The sequence below is a fragment of the Squalius cephalus genome, assembly GCF_949319135.1.
Source record: "Squalius cephalus genome assembly, chromosome: 21".
Classification (NCBI taxonomy): Eukaryota; Metazoa; Chordata; class Actinopteri; order Cypriniformes; family Leuciscidae; genus Squalius; species Squalius cephalus.
In genome coordinates this window covers 8,507,140-8,526,907 of record NC_137142.1, presented here as the reverse complement: position 1 = coordinate 8,526,907, position 19,768 = coordinate 8,507,140, and the positions used below count along the sequence as shown (strand labels likewise).

At 37.2% G+C, this 19,768-nt stretch overlaps 1 protein-coding gene across 1 annotated transcript in view; it reads left to right on the top strand.

Annotated features, from left to right (window-relative positions):
- The window catches only part of LOC307148928 (CUB and sushi domain-containing protein 1), an 838,966-nt gene extending 836,935 nt beyond the window's left edge, over nt 1–2,031 (top strand). Inside the window, exon 71 of the mRNA XM_079854872.1 lies at nt 1,740–2,031. Within this exon, the coding sequence (XP_079710998.1) occupies nt 1,740–1,899 (160 nt within the window). The 3' untranslated portion in view covers nt 1,900–2,031. The remainder of the gene's footprint in view (nt 1–1,739) is intronic.
- The last annotated feature ends 17,737 nt before the right edge of the window (nt 2,032–19,768 follow it).

The following is a 19,768-nucleotide window of genomic DNA, read 5'->3' as shown; positions in this document are numbered from 1 at the left end:
ATGTAGGTCATTTATTTAGATTTAGACCATACAATTTGAGCGAGATCATAAATCATCCACTGCCATCCGAGGGAAGCCTGGGAATCAGTTACAGTTTTCAAAATTAAGATCATCAAGTAGTCAGTGACCATTCCAAAATGTTTTTTTTTTTTTTTTTTTTGAGTGGTTTTAATTAGTGTTGGCACGAGAAAGCTATGCTTCAACTTGAATTAAATTGAGGAATTTTAAAACTGCCATGTTCTGAATAGAATACTACCGTGCACAAACATATAATTCCAGATTATCAACTACATTGCAAAAATTGTCATAATGTGCCGTATGCAATAAAGCATAATCAGTGAACTGTACACCATAATGCATTTATTTGACCTCCAATTTCCAGTATGCTGAACGATTCGGAAGTAATTACAACTAATCTTTTTCTTGACTCATTATTTAATCACATCAGCCAAGATAAAATGCAAAATAACTTTAAATATTATTTAAATATAAGGTCATGTGACAAACACAAACAAGGTTTTACAATGCAGCATTATGCTGACATTTTTACCATAGCATGAAGTGTGTGTAGAACTTAGGGGGAGAAAAGTAGGCAATGCTCAACATACACTGCACAGTATGCTAGTATTCCATTCCAAACACAGTCAAAGGAATTATTCCAACATAAATGTTTCAAGCAGTAGTATGCCACATTTTCACATGACTTCACTGTGTTTGTCACAAGTCCTCATCACATTGCATGTTTAATTCAAGCAAGAGGCATCCACTTATCCTCTTGGAAATAAATTATGTTGCTTTTTTAATCCAATATTGCATAAAAACATTCTGGCTAATATTACTTCCAGTTCATGAATCACCCTAAAAGTAGAGGGTCAAATCAAATTCAACAGACCTTATTCACAGCAGCACCATCTTTGATTTTTAACGGGAATGAAAGCGAGGCTGTGAGGGATAGACATACATTTCTTCAGTGGGTTGTACAGTTATTTAATCTTTTTTTGTTATTGTTCTTCTGACGAAACACTGCAGTAATATCTTTCTGAGAAATTTCAGTAGACAAAAAAAAAAAAAAAAAAAAAAAAAGACAATATAAGCTGTGGAAAATTATAAGTGATCTAGGAGCTTTATACAGTTTTTACAGCAGATGCCATTTAAAATATGATAAGTCTATTCCTCACAGCCTCGCTTTCATTCCTGTCGTGGCGCTCCTCTGAATAAGGTCTATGCATTGTGAGATACAGTGTTCCATGCAAAGATATCTGGACATCTGGAGACTTCAAATATTGATCACAAGCCATATGGATTCATTTTTATTTTTATGATGCTTTCATAGTGCTGTGGATAAGAGCATCTAAGAAATTCTACATAACATCTTTAGCATTTCATGGACAAATGTATGGGGTGGCAATAATATAAGGGGTTGGGGATGAATTACTTATTTAATTGAATGTGTTTTCAAATGAACAATATTCAATTGGTGGTAAGACACAATTTCTCTTGTCCTATAGTTAGAATTTAACCCGGCTAACACATTTGTCACTTCCCATTGTTGGATGAGGACATCATGTTCTTTTGTTTTAGGTTTTATCTAACATTTCTAATGTTGTTCTTCCATAATTAAAAATTACACTGGAATGTGTTGTTATAAATGTAAACAAATAAATACACTTGTGTTTTGGCTTTGAAAGAAGTTCCTACTCCTCGTAACTGTTTGTCATCTTTGTTTTCCACCTTTCTAGAACAAGACCAAAAGTTCAGTACAACGGATATGCAGGTCACGAGAACACTAATGGACAAGCTTCATTTGAGAATCCTATGTATGATACAAACATGAAGCCAACAGAGGCAAAGGCTGTGAGGTTTGATACGACCCTCAATACAGTCTGCACAGTAGTATAGCCTTCATGATGAGCTCTGGGTAAAGCAGCAGAGCGGTGGGTGCCAGATGACAATACTCCTTTACCACTGACTGCACTTTGCTATAGATGCGACTCACTTTATCACAAGCTTACAATGGACGAAATAAAACCGACAACGTTTTTTTTTTTTTTACAAAAAAAAAAAAAAAGATTTTAAAAAACAACAAAAACTTCAAAGAAAAAAAAAAGACTTTTCAAAGAATGAAGCTCACTTGACGCATGTTCGGCCAGAACTGAAGTCAACATTATTTCTGGGATCTGTACCATACGTCGCACTTAAAGGATGAAGGTTTTTTTTTTTTTTGCTTTTATCTTCTTTTTTTATGTATCCCCCCCCCCCCCCCCCCCCCCAAAAAAAAAGAGAGACTTCCTGGGAAAGATACTAAAGTGTTTTTGAATGCCACAAAGTTGTTGACACAATGTATTTTCTTCAGTGAAGACAAACCACAAAACGAAAAACCAACTGGACTACTGTGGCTTAGCACACTTAATAGATCTCCACCAAGAAGGTGACAAAACGCTACAAGAAACTCAAAGGAGAGACACTCACCTCCGGATGGAGGATGAAACTCAACCTCTGCGTTGAGAAAAGAAATAAACTTTATTGCACAAATTTTGCACTAGTATGAAATGGATATAAAATCAGTGTATTGGATGAAAACAAAAAAATAATATACAGGGTTTTATTGACTATGTATATAAACATAAACCCATATCCATAGAGAGCATGATGTCATGCTACGGCTATCAAGAGAGACTGAATTTATTTTTTAAATGAAGTTCTGTTTATGTTTACAAGGTGATAAGGACACAATTGAAACTTACGATCATCATTTTTGATTGCTTTTTAATGCATTCATCATACAGCACATTTCTTCGTGGCGTGTCCGATCACTTGGACTAGCATAAACACAAATGCTGACAAATTACAATTCATCTTTAAGTTTGAAATCACAATAGCTTTACTCACCTATTTGCTTTCATTGTGTATCAGATATACCTCTCGTGTAGAACATGACTGTATGTTGATGGTGCAGATTTTAAGGGTTTTTTTTTTATCAGCTCTGTGTGGACACCTACACAAGATTTACCTGAGCCCACAAGTTGATGCTTTTTTTTTTCATTCCTCCTTTTTCTGAACCAGTGTGCATCTCCCGTAGCCATTAGAGACACAAAATCAGCGGGGTTAAGTTGGAACTTACTCTCGAAGAAACACTGCCTTATTAGATTCAGAAGCATGACCCGGCCACACCGGTTTCCAATGACCCATATCATTAGTACATTAACCTAGATGAAGAGCGTGCGGCTGCTGGGGTGCATATTCACTGTGATTTAAATGTCATGACCACGCTGAGACCAGTGCATGTGCTAAAACTGTAAATGCTCCCATTTTTCCATGTGAACTACGTGATGCCTGACATTTTTTCAACGCTGTGTTACCATATTCAAACTTAAAATGTGCACAATGGCATTGTTGTAGGCTTGCTGTCGGAAATCGGATATCATTTTCACATTGATTGTATTTTCAATCAAAACCATGTTTTGTTTCCGAATGTGTTTGGATGTTTTCTGTTGCGTCATGCTCTCAGATCGAACCATTTCTGTGTGCGTTGGATTCGCCAGGCCCAATGGCGGTAAAGGGTCGTGTCAGTTTTGTCGCACTGCAGATGATCCACATCTTGCCTTTTCTCAGGCTTGCTGCAATAATGTTTCTTTGTTCAGTTGCGTTTCGTTTCCTCACGACTGTCAGGCTGTAAAACTGCATTCAAACCAACAATTGTGCTACTCGCCATTGTCATTCGATCATGTGCTGCTGACTTGAAGTAGGTGCAAAAGATGTTTTTGTACAGAAATATATTTTTTATGCAGAATTTGTAAAATTATTAAATATGCTGTACTTTTTTGATTAATGTAGGTACAATTGTTAAAATAAATGTTTTTACTGTATAAAAATGTAAATTAATTGTTTATCTACCCATAAGTATATATCTATGGTTTCAAGTTTTCCAACAAATGTCAATATGTACGAGCTTTTATGAAATATTCAGCTCGTATGTGTTCTTTGACGTGAGCAAAATCATGAACCCTAGAGAACTGTACTGCTAATTGTTAAATTACAAATATTTTGAAAAGTATTATTTGAGATAAATATTAAACTTTTTCTAAAAGTACACGTTCTGTTTTTCTTCTAACACAAGTGCATTTTTTAGCGTATACATACGACTGGAATTCACAGACCATTTGTAACTTATTACTGTAACACTGTTGGTCTTAAGACTGTTGTCTAATGATTTTGAGGTATGCTTGTAAGTAAGGGATGTAAATATTTGGCTTGACGATTCAGTCATGAAATTAGACATTTTGAGTGCAAAATATACACTGACAATGAATAAAATAATGTAAAATGTGTTGCAGACTAGCACTGTGAATTGCAAAGCCTTTTTACACCCTTACTTGCAAAAGGTGATTTTTGTCATAGTAACATATTTTCCACTAAACGTTAGATAAAACATCAGGTGAAAGTAATATATTTACTTTTAGCTCAGCAATTTCATATCTTGACATTTAGGAGCTACATTCTCACTATATGTTCAAATAGTGGCTAGGTATGTGTATTTTGAAAATCAAATTTCAATTATAGTACAAAAATATGCTCAGGTCACATTTCACCCCAAAAATAATAATAGTAGGAAACAATAGAAGGAAATTATATTTTGCATAAAGAAAGGAAACTTATTTTAGAACCATTAATATTTTTGATTGTTTCATTTTAAGTATAGTTAAACAGTTTTACCACCTAAATTCTCATTAATGTAATGTGTCTGGGTATTTTACTTTTAAGGTGTATTATTTTATTATTAGTATTTATGATGATTCCCTCATTACTGTAATACAGTACTCCTTTATCTGTATTACAGTAAAAAAAAAAAAAAAAAAAAATACAACTAATTTAGTCTATTTTTGTACTTAAACCAGCATAAAATAAAGGCAATCTACAAGTACAGTCGTCACAATGATGTATTTATTTACTTTATTTTATTTTATTTTTTATTACATTGTGGCAATGACAAATGGCAGAGAGGGGAGTGGTTAATTGTCATGAAAATAATGTAATGTTTCGCATTTCTGTCTTTTGGGTCCTTTTGGGACATGTTTTTGACATGTTTGGCAAGTTTTGTGAGGTTCAGCATCATACAGTCACGTGTAAATAAGTGGATCATTATCTTCTCTGCACTTTCTTCCAATTTGCTAAAATGTTTATATATACAGTGTGTATATTAGTTGTTGGCCGTTATCGGCGCTAACGTGAGACTCTTATCGCGCGATAAAAAAAAAATATCGCCGTTAATCTATTCTCAAAGTTGGGTTGGGAGCTGCTCTATACTACACAAGCTATGATGACGCAATCTACCCGCGGCCGCGAGGAACACCCAGCTGCAACGCATCATATTCGTCGTCATCTTAAAGGAGAACTCCGGTCAATTTTAACATTGAGCTCATTTTTTTGTACATTTGGAGTGCTGTCAATACAGAGAACAACGACAAAAATCGGTGTTGCCTACACCGAGTTATTCTATTTTTAAAATTTGCACCCTGTTGACTTCAATAGGGCAAGTAGTAAGCCTGCTTTTTAGCCTCTTAACATCCTTTAAGTGTCATTACAAGTGCACAGAAAATGTGAGTGATTCCTTCCGAGTGAACACGGGTGGATCTGACTGCAGTAGATGTTAGAGATATTAATAAAAACGAAGTTAATTCAGCCAGCGCTCATACCTTTGTTTACATTCTGTTTTCGGTGGAAGGCCATAGTAATCGATTGTCGAGTTCACGCGCATAGGTTTAGTTACCAATGATCACGCGCGTGAACTCGACAATCGATTACTATGGCGTTCCACCGAAAACAGGATGTAAACAAAGGTATGAGCGCTGGCTGAATTAACTTCGTTTTTATTAATATCTCTAACATCTACTGCAGTCAGATCCACCCGTGTTCACTCGGAAGGAATCACTCACATTTTCTGTGCACTTGTAATGACACTTAAAGGATGTTAAAAGGCTAAAAAGCAGGCTTACTACTTGCCCTATTGAAGTCAACAGGGTGCAAATTTTAAAAATAGAATAACTCGGTGTAGGCAACACCGTTTTTTGTCGTAGTTCTCTGTATTGACAGCACTCCAAATGTACAAAAAAATGAGCTCAATGTTAAAATTGACCGGAGTTCTCCTTTAAGTGAACTGCTGAAAGTGAAAGCTGGTGAAAAAGATCCGTGCAACATCCATTATTTGGACTTGGTTCGGATTTAAGCCGTCCGACGAGCAGCAGCAAACTATACAAACAGAGTGTGTGGGGTCACAGTTCGGTAAGTTAACACACGACTAATCCGTTCTACCACCTCAAATTCAAAACGAAACATGATATCACTGAATACCAGCGCGCGCGTATTATTCCCAATATATCTTAGTGGTGTAGCACATAATCTCTGTCTGCGCCCGATTTTAAGAATCGTTGTTGTGTTTCTTTTTAACTGAAAAGACATCAGTTAGACAATATTCTAATTTTAAATTTGGGGTTTCATAAGCTCCAAGCCATAATAAACATTAGACCTACTTAAGTCTCTGCAGCTAGTGTACTTAAATTTTATTTATCTGCAAAATTATGTTGTATACTTACAGTTTTGCACAATATATGTTCTCAAAACTACATACACCCTTAAAAAAAAAAAAAAAAAAAAAAAACATTTAGCAGTTGTTTAGCAGGGTCTGTGTAACCTGTTCTGAAATGGTTTTATTATAATATATATCATTATCGCAAGAGGCTGCAATGTATATCACAATATGGATTTTAGGCCATATCGCCCATCCCTAATTGATAGCCTATAGGCTAGTAGTTGATAATAACATAGGCCTACCTAATGTTGCCTACGGACGGTAACAGTACAGTAGTAACCTTTTACAGTCTATGAGTAGAACAGCTTTCTCAAGCAGTTTGTGATGCATTTTGGAAACAGGAGATGAGCCCCTGGTCTAATGCGCCACCTGGCTTGAGAAACCCGTTCTCAAAGACTTACTTTTATAGTCATTATTTGGGTAGCACACATATTCTGAATGCCTTCGGCAGAATTCAAATGAGCCATTTTAATCTAGATTAATCTAGATTAATTTCAAAATTAATCTAGATAAAAAAAATTAATCTATGCCCACCTCTAATATATATATATATATATATATATATATATATATATATATATATATATATATATATATATATATATATATATATATATATATATATATGCCTTGCTTTACATTATATGACATCTACATTAGATTAGCCATGTTTCTCTCTCTCTCACTAACCCTTCTTCATGAATGTAAGAGCTTGCACTTGCTTTCACTGTGCTTGCTCTATTTTCAGAACGACTCATTGGGAAAATAAGAGAAATTGCTAATTAGTGGCCCATATTCCATTTTTCCTGCTTAGTCCACGTTTGATTTGCATGGCACCCATCCAATTTCTTGGTTCGTGACATGTTGTGAAGGAGTGTACCTCTGGACCTCATTAATTCGAAACACTCATTATTATGTGTACACACAACCTGACCTCTGATCTTGTTTACACTTTCCACCAATCATTCATAAAGCCTCAGTATCACTGTTAGAAAGTTATGGCAAGACACATTCATTTGGAAGGCTTTTGAAACACTTGGATTTAAATTGGAATGATAGAATCTTTAAAACAAATTTCAATTGGTAATATTCTCACTGTGAATTTGCCAATATGACTAACCTGAGCCAAACATTTCCCCCTCTTCCATAGGTCCAAAGAAGCTGACTGACAGATTGAATAACTGTATAAAATATGCTAGTTTCTGACCTTTTTTTTTTTTTTTTTGGTGAGCATAGCCACCACAATGACAAGACAAGAGTGTAGTGGGTTTTAAAAATTAAGTTCAATAAAAGGCACATATTGGCAATATTTTAAGACATCACAGATCCAAGGGCCAAAAGATAATATTGTAGTATAACAGCCTTCTGACATACCCAGGTATCCTTTGTGGAGAAGGCAAGACCAGAATGCATTGCACCAACCAGGAACAATTCTGATTTGAAATGTACTTATAATTAATTTAATACTACAACATATCAGTAAAAAGTTCAATCCAATTAAAATTATTGTTGTTAGCTTAGAAGTATTCTAACAGATAACTCTTTTGAAATCCATTGTAAGTTACGCTACTTGTTTGTCATTCAGAGTTGCTGGCCACATAGAGTGCTCTATTGCTCTGAGGTTCTGTGTCAGTTAGCAGGATGCCTTATAGACAGCAAGACAACTAGCACTAGTATTTAGAACAGAGTTCATCTATTGCAAGTGTAAGAATGCATGAAATCATTGCATCAAACTCTGACTGTTTTTGTTAAAAAAAAAAAATTTTAAATTCATACAAACTGTGTGTAAGAATGATAATACAGGAGAATTGTTTTTTATTTTTACATAAATCCGATTATTTTTTCACTTCTCGGTCATCCTGCTCTTTGGAATACAAAAATCTGCCATGCTGAAATACAACAAGAAAAGAAAATTAAAAAAAAAGTTTTTGTTTTCAGAACATTGTGCAAACTCGCCCAGACACAACTCTTGCATAATTTGTTGCTTATGTGTTTACGGTGACAGTTACATGTGCTTTTCTATTTAAACTCCAGCATATTTTGGCTGGCCAGTAGAGAATCTGAGTTTATACAGTCTGACACCCTGGTTTGCCTCTCTGTCATTCATACTCTACAGCATGCAAAATTAAGCCGCAACATTTATAATTAAAAATCTTGAGTAACCGCTCAGCCAAAGTGCTGCACTGAATTTATGGGTTCTTGTTTTAGAAATCTACAGATGGAAAAGTGTTTGGCCCTGATGAACAATAAGTATTATTTCTGAGATTTTTCATAAAATGATTCAGGCAGTAGCCATGGGCTGTATGAAGCAAGTCTTTGTGAGTTGTGAGGCATAGTTTGATGCAGTCTTGTCCTCATATTATATATATATAGTAGCTCATCCTGAGGCACATTTCATGAGGCCAGTACTTCTTTTTCAAAGGTTTTACACTGACTGATTGAATGTTCACTATAAACATACCATAAACTCCAGTGTTATCTGACTGCATTAGATGTGTGCTACAGATGTAGACTACTACAGGTATGTGCGCTGGCTGAATTAACATCACTTTTATTAATATCTTTCACATCTACTGCAGTCAGATTCACCGTGTTCACTGAAGGAATCACTCAACATGGCTGGACACTTGTAATGACACATCAAGGATGTTAAGAGGCTAAAAGCAGGTTTAAAATTTGCCCCATTTAAGTCAACAGGGTGCACATTTTAAAAAGAGGATAACACGGTGTAGGCAACACCGATTTTTGTCGTTGTTCTCTGTACTGACAGCACTCCAAATTTACAGAAAAATGAGTTCAATGTTAAAATTGACCGGAGTTCTCCTTTAAAGCATACCAGTAACAGTCTATTATTACTTTCTACATAACACACATTGGTTGAGTGTTTCTCTGCATATTATATTTTAGTAGTATGAATGATAATGACAGAGTAGGCCTACTTAATAATTAATATCTTCTTGCATACATAAAGATTACTTTTTCAGCATTGTTGGTACTGCAATAAACATGGATATGCTGTAATTCATGAGGATCCTAGTGCTGGGTTAGAAACCTAGTATGTGGACACAAATGTGACTAGTACACAGACTATATCATATAGAAAAATGTATCACTTTAAAATATTCTGAGAAAGACGTGCAGGGAATTTTATACAACGTCTGTCTGCTTGAAGCACATCAAATGTTTATGCTGGCATTTTAGCGAATCTTGAGGCGTCTGTGCGAAACCATTCCTCAAAATAGTGTATGAACCAAACAAAAGGATTTTGGCATCAGGTGTAGAAGCTTTCTGCCAAACAAATCATCATTTCACTTGTCAGTTCTGATAAATGAGGAGATATCTCATAAAATAAGTGCAATCTTGGGGCTTGCTGCTGCTTTTTCTTCTCATTTACTGAGAGGATACGGTGTACTCAACCCTTTCATGTCAACCTACTTCTGCTACATCAATCTGAGTTTGAGTTCACCAGGATGGATGTGTCTTTCTACACTCATGACTCCCAGTGAAGTCTCTGCCCTAGGTTAAGTGACTTCCCATATAAGCATTTAAGAAAATCTTCTCAGCATAACTGCTATGCAACATTTTACTTTGAAAAATCCAGATCATTTCTGCTAGACAGAACATTTGCATGCCTGATCATATGTCTCATCATTGTAAAAAAAATATTTAAAATGGAAATCCTACAGTTGGTTCTTCTATATAGTGAAGGATATTTTAAGGATAGTTCACTTCACATTTGAAGGATAAACTGACAAGGCTTATGGGATTATGTGAAAATCAGTAAATAATCTTAAGAACCACACTGAAACATGACGACAAATGTTAATTAAAGCCAGAATTTCCTTTTCATTTCAAAATTTTGTTATGCTACAACTACTTCTAATTATTATTAGTAGTAGTAATAGTTTTACTGTTAATTTACAGTAGTACTTTTTACTGTATTGTTTTTTTTTACTAATTACATTAAACATTCAGATTCAACAGAATGGATCTATAATGTTCATCTGATTTAAATTAATATGCCTTTTAAGCCATTGCAAAAATTATTATTATTATTTTTTTTAAATGTTGAAAAATGTAGGTATAATGCCAACAAATATCTGGAATTCTGTCTAAATTGTTTTACTTAGGCTATATCATCCAGGCTTAGTAGTTGCGTTGGTAAATAGTATTTCTGTTCTGTTGTTGTTAATGGATTTAGATTGTGTGGCTTTTAAGCAGATGCTACAGTGTCTTCAGAGGTTATATTAATATAAATGCAGGAGTGTCGTTGGAATTTAATTGAAATACAATCAGCATATGCCTGCACAATCTTCCTGTTCTCATCCCCAAGACTTTGTGTCTAAAATGATGTCTCCAGGAACAGTGAGGATCAAGTAGGCTAATCTTCAAACAATTCTGGCCTCCTTAACTTTCAGAATCATTTCGTATGCTTAAATAATTTAATGGAAAGCAGCTTAAATTTCCAACCTCTCTTCACAAAGACCAGTCATAGTCAAATAAAAATAAATTCTACTAATCTGCAGACTCAATAAAGATACATTTACTGCTGCAGCATGTTTTATCACTAGGCTGCTTTAATAAACTGCAATATGCACGCTTTATTGATAATTCAAAGATGTTGGCTACAAACTCTAAATGTGTTCTGCCCAAAATGTGATAACTGACAAGTTACAGGCATTTATGCTGACAAACCTTAAAGGATTACTTCACACAAAAATGAAATTTTTGTCATTATAATGTTGTTATGTACGCTGTACGTATTAAGAGTGTTGCAACTTGCAATAGTGGGTAGTTTTTTTGTTGTTGTTGTTGTTGGGTGTGTGTGTGTGTGTGTTTCAGATGTTCATTGGATCGATCTACAGCCTGTCAGTCTTCCTGAAGGATAATGACGTCCCGGTTCACCCAACCAATCACATTACGCCACCTTCCTCAAATACCCGTATCTATTCCACCTCCCCATCTTTTTGCTCACTCTGGCTTTTGACTTTGTTTGGCTTGTTGTCGCTGATTCTGTGTGTTTATCGTGTGATTTAACCAATTGTCATACTGTGGTTGTGAAGTGTTTTGTTTTTCATACTGTTCATCCTTATTCAGTCATCACAGTGCGTGTGAGGCTGGGAAGGAGGGAGCAGGTAAGCAAGTCGCGCGACACACATTGCACACCACATAGGACATCTTGATTATATTAGACACACTAGGTTTAGGAGAGTGCCACACCCTGTAGTTTTTGTTATGTGGTAAGTCAGTGTTGTTTAGTTTGGGCGTCTTGATGCTGAAGACTATTCTTTTCAAATTTTTTCTTTTGGTATTTAGTTTAGCTGAATTAATCCTAGATAGTTTGTTTTGTTTTATTTATTTATTTATTTTATTTGACATCTCTCAAGTTCACCTTCCCACCTTTGTTTATTTTTTGTTTGCTATTGCTATTTGTGTTGTTGTTGTTTTCCTCATTGTCAGTGTAAATATTATTTTCTCTTCATTCTGTCACTTTTGGCACTGTAAAAATAATTACGTTTGAGCAGAGTTTTTGAGTTGATATTTTTCCTTTTATTGCCATGTCCTTCATATTGAGTTACACACACACCTCTTTATTTAAATGTTATACTCCCTTACCCCTAGCCAAATATAAAACAAATCTCAGGGATGTAACATATGGGGGCTCGTCCGGGATCTAAACAATTGGATTCTTCCCAATTATTTATATATATTATTTGTGTGTGTATATCTTTATGCTGGATTTTTCAGTAACAAAAAGGAAATGCTTGTGTACAGTACCCACGGATATAGTGACAGTGGTGTGATTGTTGAAGTTATGAGTACATTTGATTTACAGTCGTTTATTGTTAAACCAACTTTAGACATATTTGACAAGTGTAGGAAGGATGATTTGTTAAAAATCGCTGACCACTATGGGATCTCTGTGGTGAGACAAGCTCTAAGGAAAACAATTAAGAGTGTTATTTATCAAAGGCTGGTTGAACTTCATGTGCTTGTGTTGACAGATGCGGATGGTGAGGAGGCCGGCCGTGTCATGTCCAAATAGCCCTGTTACGTCGGAGAAGGCGCTGAGCAAGGCTTCCGAGGTGGAGGTTGAGGCCGAGACCAAGTCTGCCTTGCCGCCCTTTGATCCTTTCTCTCCGCCTTCCAGTGGGTCTAGTGGCGATGTGCGGCTTAAGGTCCGAATCGCCCATATGCAGATAGAAGTGCAGGAGCGGGCAGAGACACGTAAGACTGAGATGGAGCTGCGTCTCAAGGTCCGCAGCTCAGAAATTGAGACTGAAAAACAGGTAACATTTAGACAAATTGAGCTGGAGTCAAGGAAAGTTATCTCTGGCTCGGTTGTGCCTAGTCCTGCCGTTACCTCACATGTTGCAAGAGATGTTTCAACAGCTGCCTTTGATGTTAGTAAACACATAGCTTTGGTGCCTCACTTCAGGGAAACCGAGGTGGATACCTATTTTTCAGCGTTTGAGAGCCTAGCAGTGTGAAGTGCAGACACTTCGATGGCCGAAAGAGGTATGGTCTCTTTTATTACAATGTAGGTTGGTCAGAAAAGCTCAGGCGGTTATTTCAGCACTACCGGTAGAGGATAGCTTGCATTATGAGTGTTATGATTCATGTCTTGTGTTCCCCTTGTCTTGTGTGGACTTTTGTCATTTCCTGTCCTGTGCAATGTTTTGTAGTCCTTTGTAGTTTTTCTTGTTTATTAGTCTCCCCAGGTGTTTCTAATTAGCCACGCCCCCTTGTTATCTTGTTTAGCTTGTTTGCCTGTGTATTTAAGTCCTGTGTCTAGTTTCAGTCTTTGTGAGTTCCTGATGTTGTATGTTGGTTGTTCTATTCCCGAGTCCTGTTCCCTAGTCTGAGTCTGTCTTTGTCAAGTTTTGAGTTTGTTTAAATAAAGTGTGCTGCACGTGGATCCTGATTCCTCCTATGTTTCAACCGTAATGTTACAGAAGAACTCACCGTAATGAATCCAGCAGCGAGGATCATGCGTCTCCGTCAAGGAAAACGTCCTATTGACTAGTATGTGTGAGACTTTATCGAACTGGCAAATTTGACTTTGATGGACTCTGTATGCCTCATGATTTTTTTTAGAGGGGGGCTATCTGAGCCGCTCGGTTCAACCATGCCACTGCACAATCCACATTGGACTTTAGAATTGTATATTGACTTGGCCCTGCAACTGAGCGGCTCAACTTTTACTGTGGGTTTGGCGGACGAGGAGACCCGCAACCCCACAGTACCCTCCAAGTCTGAGTCTCTTCACATCAGTCCTGTCGAGCCTGAGACTGCTCACATCAGTCCTGCTGAGCCTGAGACAGCTCACGTCAGTCCTGCTGAGCCTGAGACTGCTCACGTCATGCCTGCCAAGTCTGAGCCTCTTCATGTCAGGCCTGCCGAACCTGAGCCTCCTCACGTCAGGCCTGTCGAGCCTGAGCTTCTTCACCTCAGGCCTGCCGAGCCTGAGCTTCTTCATGTCATGCATTCCCAGCCAGAAACTGTTCACATCAGGTCAGCCACGACAGTGTCTCCGGACAAGATGGCCAACTCCACGCCTTTGTCTCCGGACAAGATGGACTCCACGCCTGTGTCTCCGGACAGACTCCACGCCTGTGTTTCCGCCACGTCGCCTGCGCCCTCGGACAAGATGGCCGCTGCCACGCCGCCTGAGCCCCTGGACAAAATGGCCGCTGCCACGCCGCCTGTTCCTGAGGCTGAGCCTGTTTAAACCTGTTCCTGCCCTTAAACCCATAGCACCACCCAATAACATTTTGTTATTGTCAGTCTTTGTGAGTTCCTGATGTTGTATGTTGGTTGTTCTATTCCCGAGTCCTGTTCCCTAGTCTGAGTCTGTCTTTGTCAAGTTTTGAGTTTGTTTAAATAAAGTGTACTGCACGTGGATCCTGCTTCCTCCTATGTTTCAACCATAACGTTACAATGAGACGGTGAAGAACGCTTTTCTCAGCGCTTATGAGTTAGTGCCCGAAGCTTATCGACAGCGAATTCGAAACCAGAAGAAAACAGCACAAAAAACATTCATAGAATTTGCCCGTGAAAAGGGAATTATTTTCGATAAGTGGTTGCCCGCGAGTAAGGCGCAATATTTAAATTCTCTAAGGGATTTGATGCTTTTGGAGGAGTTAAAAATTGCTTACCTGAATGTGTGGTCATTTATTTAAACGAACAAATGGTCACGGCTTTGTCTCAAGCCACGGTTTTGGCCGATGAATTTGTTTTAACCCACAAGAGTGTATTCGTTTCGACTCGATCCGACAAAACGCTGGCTTTGCCTGCGCTGCAAAATTTGAGTTCCCGTGTTTAGGTTAGCACACCACAGTCTAAAGAAGCAAGATAATGTTTTTATTTTCATAAAACAGGACACGTAATGCCGATTGTTTATCTTTAAAACGAAAACAACAACCTGGACCACCAAAACTAGTTGGTTTTGTGAGAACGGTGCCCGTGTACTCTGATAATGTGCAGAAAACGGATGAGTTTGATGAAAGATTTAAGCCATTCGTGATGAAAGGTTTACTGTCAATAGGCGGTAGACCTGAGGAACAAAAAGAGATACAGATTTTGCGAGACACTGGGGCAATTCAGTCATTTATTGTATCTGAGGTTCTTCCATTGTCAGAACGGACATCTTGTGGTTCAAGTGTACTAATTCAGGGTAGGGCTGTGCGATATGACGACATACAGTCGTGCTCAGAATTAATCATACCCCTGGTAAATATGATCAAAAATGGCTGTAAAAAATAAATCTGCATCGTTTATCCTTTTGATCTTTCATTTAAAAAATTGGCAAAAATCTAACCTTTCATTGAAGTAAAAGAATTGAAAGTGGGGGGGAAATCACATTATGAAATAAATGTTTTTCTCCAAAACACGTTGGCCACATTTATTCATACCCCTAGAATTTTTTATGAATAAAATATCTCTGAAGTATATTCCCATTATTATTTACCTTTTTTAGCACACCAGGGTGACTAGGAACATGAAATTGTCTAGCTATGACTTCTTGTTTAACAGGAGTTTAAATATAAGGAAGCACAAAGGCCAAATTCCCTGAATCATCCATCACAATGAATAAAACCAAAGAATATAGTTCTGATGTGCAGCAAAAGATTGTTGAGCATGACAAAATAGAGAGTGGCTGTAAGAAAATAGCTAAAGAATTGAAAATCCCCATTTTGACCATCAGGGCAATAATTAAGAAGTTATAATCAACTAAAGATTTTACGAATCTGCCAGGAAGATTCCTGTGTGTCTTTATTGTCTTAATGGACGGTGAGGATGAAAGTTTGAGTGGCCAAAGACTCTTCAATAATCACAGATGGAGAATTGCAGAGATTAGTTGAGTCTTGGGGTCAGAAAGCCTATTAAAAAAAAAATCAAACAACCCCTACATCCCCACATGTTGTCTGGGAGGTTTTCAAGAAAAATGCTCCTCACTCCTCCAAAAACAAACTCCAGCATATTCAGTTGTCAGACACGACTGGAACTTCAAACGGCACAGGGTTCTGTGGTCAGATGAAACTAAAAAAATAGCTTTTTGGCAGCAGACACGCTAGATGGGTTTGGTGCACACAAGGATTAAAAGTACCCCATGTGTACAATTTAATATACCATTGGATCTTATATGTTGTGGGTCTATTTTTCGGCTGGAGGTCCTGGACTTCTTATTCATATACATGGCATCATGGATTCTATCAAATATCAACAGATAAAAAATCAAAACCTGACACCTTCTGCTAGAAATCTTATAATGGGCCGTGGTTGGATCTTCCATCAGGACAACGATCCAAAACAAACATCAAAATCAAAACAAAAATGTGTTAGGGAGCCCAAAATGAAGCTTCTGCCATGACCGTCCCAGTTCCCTGAGCTGATGAGTGGAGTGAACTGAAGAGAAGAAGCACCAACATGGATCTGGGAATCTGAAGGATCTGGAGAGATTCTGTATGGAGGAATGGTCTCTGATCTCTTGTCAGTTGTTCCCCAAACTCATCAGGAATTATAGGAGAAGACTCAGAGCAGTTATCTTGGCAAAAGGAGATTGCAAAAAGGTATTTAATAAAAGGGTATGAATAATTGTGGCCAACGTGTTTTGGAGAAAAACATTTATTTTATAATGTGATTTCCCCCCCACTTTCAATTCTTTTACTTAAACGAAAGGTTAGGATTTTGGCAATTTTTTGAATGAAAGATCAAAAGGATAAACGATGCAGATTTATTTTTAACAGCCATTTTTGATCATATTTACCAGGGGTATGATTAATTCTGAGCATGACTGTATATCGTATGGACGATATAAAAAGTCTATTGTTTCATATTATGCTCTATCATTTATATTGTGGTGTCGCAAAAAACATTGTTTGCGACAAAACTGTTTCATCATTTGGATGACTGCAGTCTTACACACCAACCATGGGGATGCAGGCAGAAATGTGAATAACATGGCGAGTGAAGGGGAGACAGAACCGGGTGGCTCCGAGCAGGAGAAGGACCAGCCAAGACAGACCGAGTAGGGGCTAATCCTTAACGAGGGGCTCTGTAGCATGGACATGGTTTGGTTAACTTTCTATATGTTTGGTTGACTATTTTATTTTGCGTGAACCCCGTCGCATGAACCGAGGTCAGCAAAATGTTTCCTTTCGTTTTGTTCATCTATAATTATTTAAGTGAATAGGCTATATTTTGCGTATAGGCCTATATATTAGTTTTATATATTTAGCTTTATTCTGTTTCCTCCGTTCACAGAAGCGCTTTAAGTGTGTGATGTGACGTTGTGTGAATCATTGTTCTACGCTTTCCTGCAATTTTTGCTGGTTTCAAAAAACAAAAAGTTGCACATTACCTGCTATTCATTTTCACTGAAATGTAGGCCTAATTGTTTGACATTTGGTGACATATACAGTATATCCTCGGGAAAACTAACACCAGTGCATTTCCATTGTGACTTACCTATAATGACTTGACAGCTGAGCATGGGCATTTCAATCACATTGATATTGGCTTTGCGTCAATATCACATTTGCACAGTCTGTACTATTTGAGTTCGTGATTGGTTGACTGCCATATTAAAATATTTAACAGAATGATAAAATAATGTTAATAACTGGTTAATGGACATTTCAAATAAGTGTGTCTGTTCAGAACGATTAAATTTGATTTTGTTTCCGTTTCTGGTTATGTTCTTGTCAAAATTTTGTTCGTTTGTTTTCGTTCATTGATTCGGAGCCCTGATTGCTGCTACATTTTAAACTTGAAAGTACAATGTTTACATTTGCCATTTTATATATCATTTATATATTTTATTTTGGGCCTGTCATCATTTGATTTTGAAAACTGTTTTATATTTCATTCATATTTTATATTTCTACATTCTTAATCAAACATTTGCCCAGAAGTTCTAAACAAAGGGAGAAAAATAATCACATATGAATGTGTACATTTTTGAGTATATACTTAATATATACTCAATATATATATATATATATAAACTAAAATAATATTAGTTCAATCAATTAATAGTAAAATTCAATCAATTAATAGTAATATATATATTTACCTCATGGAAAATACTTTCTTTTAGTATATATAAACTAAAAGAATAGCTGATATATATATATATAGCTGATATCAGCTATTCTTTTAGTTTATATATACTAAAAGAAAGTATTTTCCATGAGGTAAATATATATATTACTATTAATTGATTGAATTTACAGAAAAGGTACTATATCATGATATATATATCGTTATCAGGATCTGAGATGACTTATATCGTGATATGAGATTTTGGTCATATCGCCCAGCCCTAATTCAGGGTATTGGAATGGACATTATAAAGGTGCCACTACACCACATTCATTTACAGTGTGAGTTGATATCATGATTTGTTCAGGTTGGGGTACGTTCCTCCCTTCCTGGGAAGGGGGTTACGTTTATTCTTGGCAATGATTTGGCTGGAGGAAAAGTGATACACGTTGTAGAAGTGGTTGACAAGCCTGATTGTTTTGTTAATGCTAAGTGTTTCTCTGCTGCTGAGCATCCAAAATCTGTAAAAGACAGTAATCAGTATATCAGAGTATATAGACACTGAGTTATTGTTACAAAAGTGGAGACCTGTCGCTGGTATGGATAATGAGTGGGAGGTTACCTGTCAAATTGTGTGACCAACTGCTTATAGACAACGAGTCTTAAGTTTGGCTCATGACCATCTGCTGTCACCCCAAAAGCCAAGGGGGCAACTGAGCGTTTTCACCAAACGTTGAAATCAATGCTGCGCAAATACTGCTTAAGCTCCGGTAAAGAGTGGGATGAAGGAGCCCCGTTAGTCTTATTTCACGAAACGGTTCAAGAGACTCTTTGTTTTAGTCCAGCAGATCTGGTGTTCGGACATACCGTGCGTGGTCCACTCAAGGTTTTAAAAGAGGGAATGTTGCGTCAGGATGCCGCACCTAAGGAATTACATAATGCCTGTATTAGGGATGTCCCGATCCGATCACGTGATCGGAAATCGGGCCCGATCACGTGGTTTCAGACTCGATCGGAATCGGACGTTACCTCCCGATCAGGACTCGGATATGTATATATATTCTCATTATTTTTTAACACATATATAGTTATGCGGTGGCACAGAGTTACGCCGGTTTCACACTGCACGCGTTAGCATAGCGTAAGCAGCGCAGGAGCAGTGCGTATGTTGAGCAGGAGCAGGACACGCGCGTTTTGCTTTCACACTGGCAGCGTTTGTTACGCGCGGCTGAACCGCGGGTTGTGTACAGCTACTCTATAATGGATAAGTTGGCATTGCTTTATTTCGTTTTCAAATACATTTAAGAGAAAAGACTTGTCAAGAAGCTTATTTTATTCATAATTTCATTTATATAACTTTTGGTTCATCTTTGTTTTTATTGTTCTGGCAACAAGTTTGTTTTTGGACATTTGTTTTCTTTTTAAATTGCTGTTGGTCATTTGATCGACTGTTTAAAACACAATAGATATCATCAATGCACTTTTTGGATAAAACTGCGGTGTATTTTGGCCATGATCAATGCATTGTCACTTTAATTCAGCGTAAGCGGCGCAGCAAAAATAGACTCGGTGCCGAAACGATCGCGGCACTGCTGCTCCTGCTCTGCTCTTGCTACGCGCTGCCGCGCCGCCTCT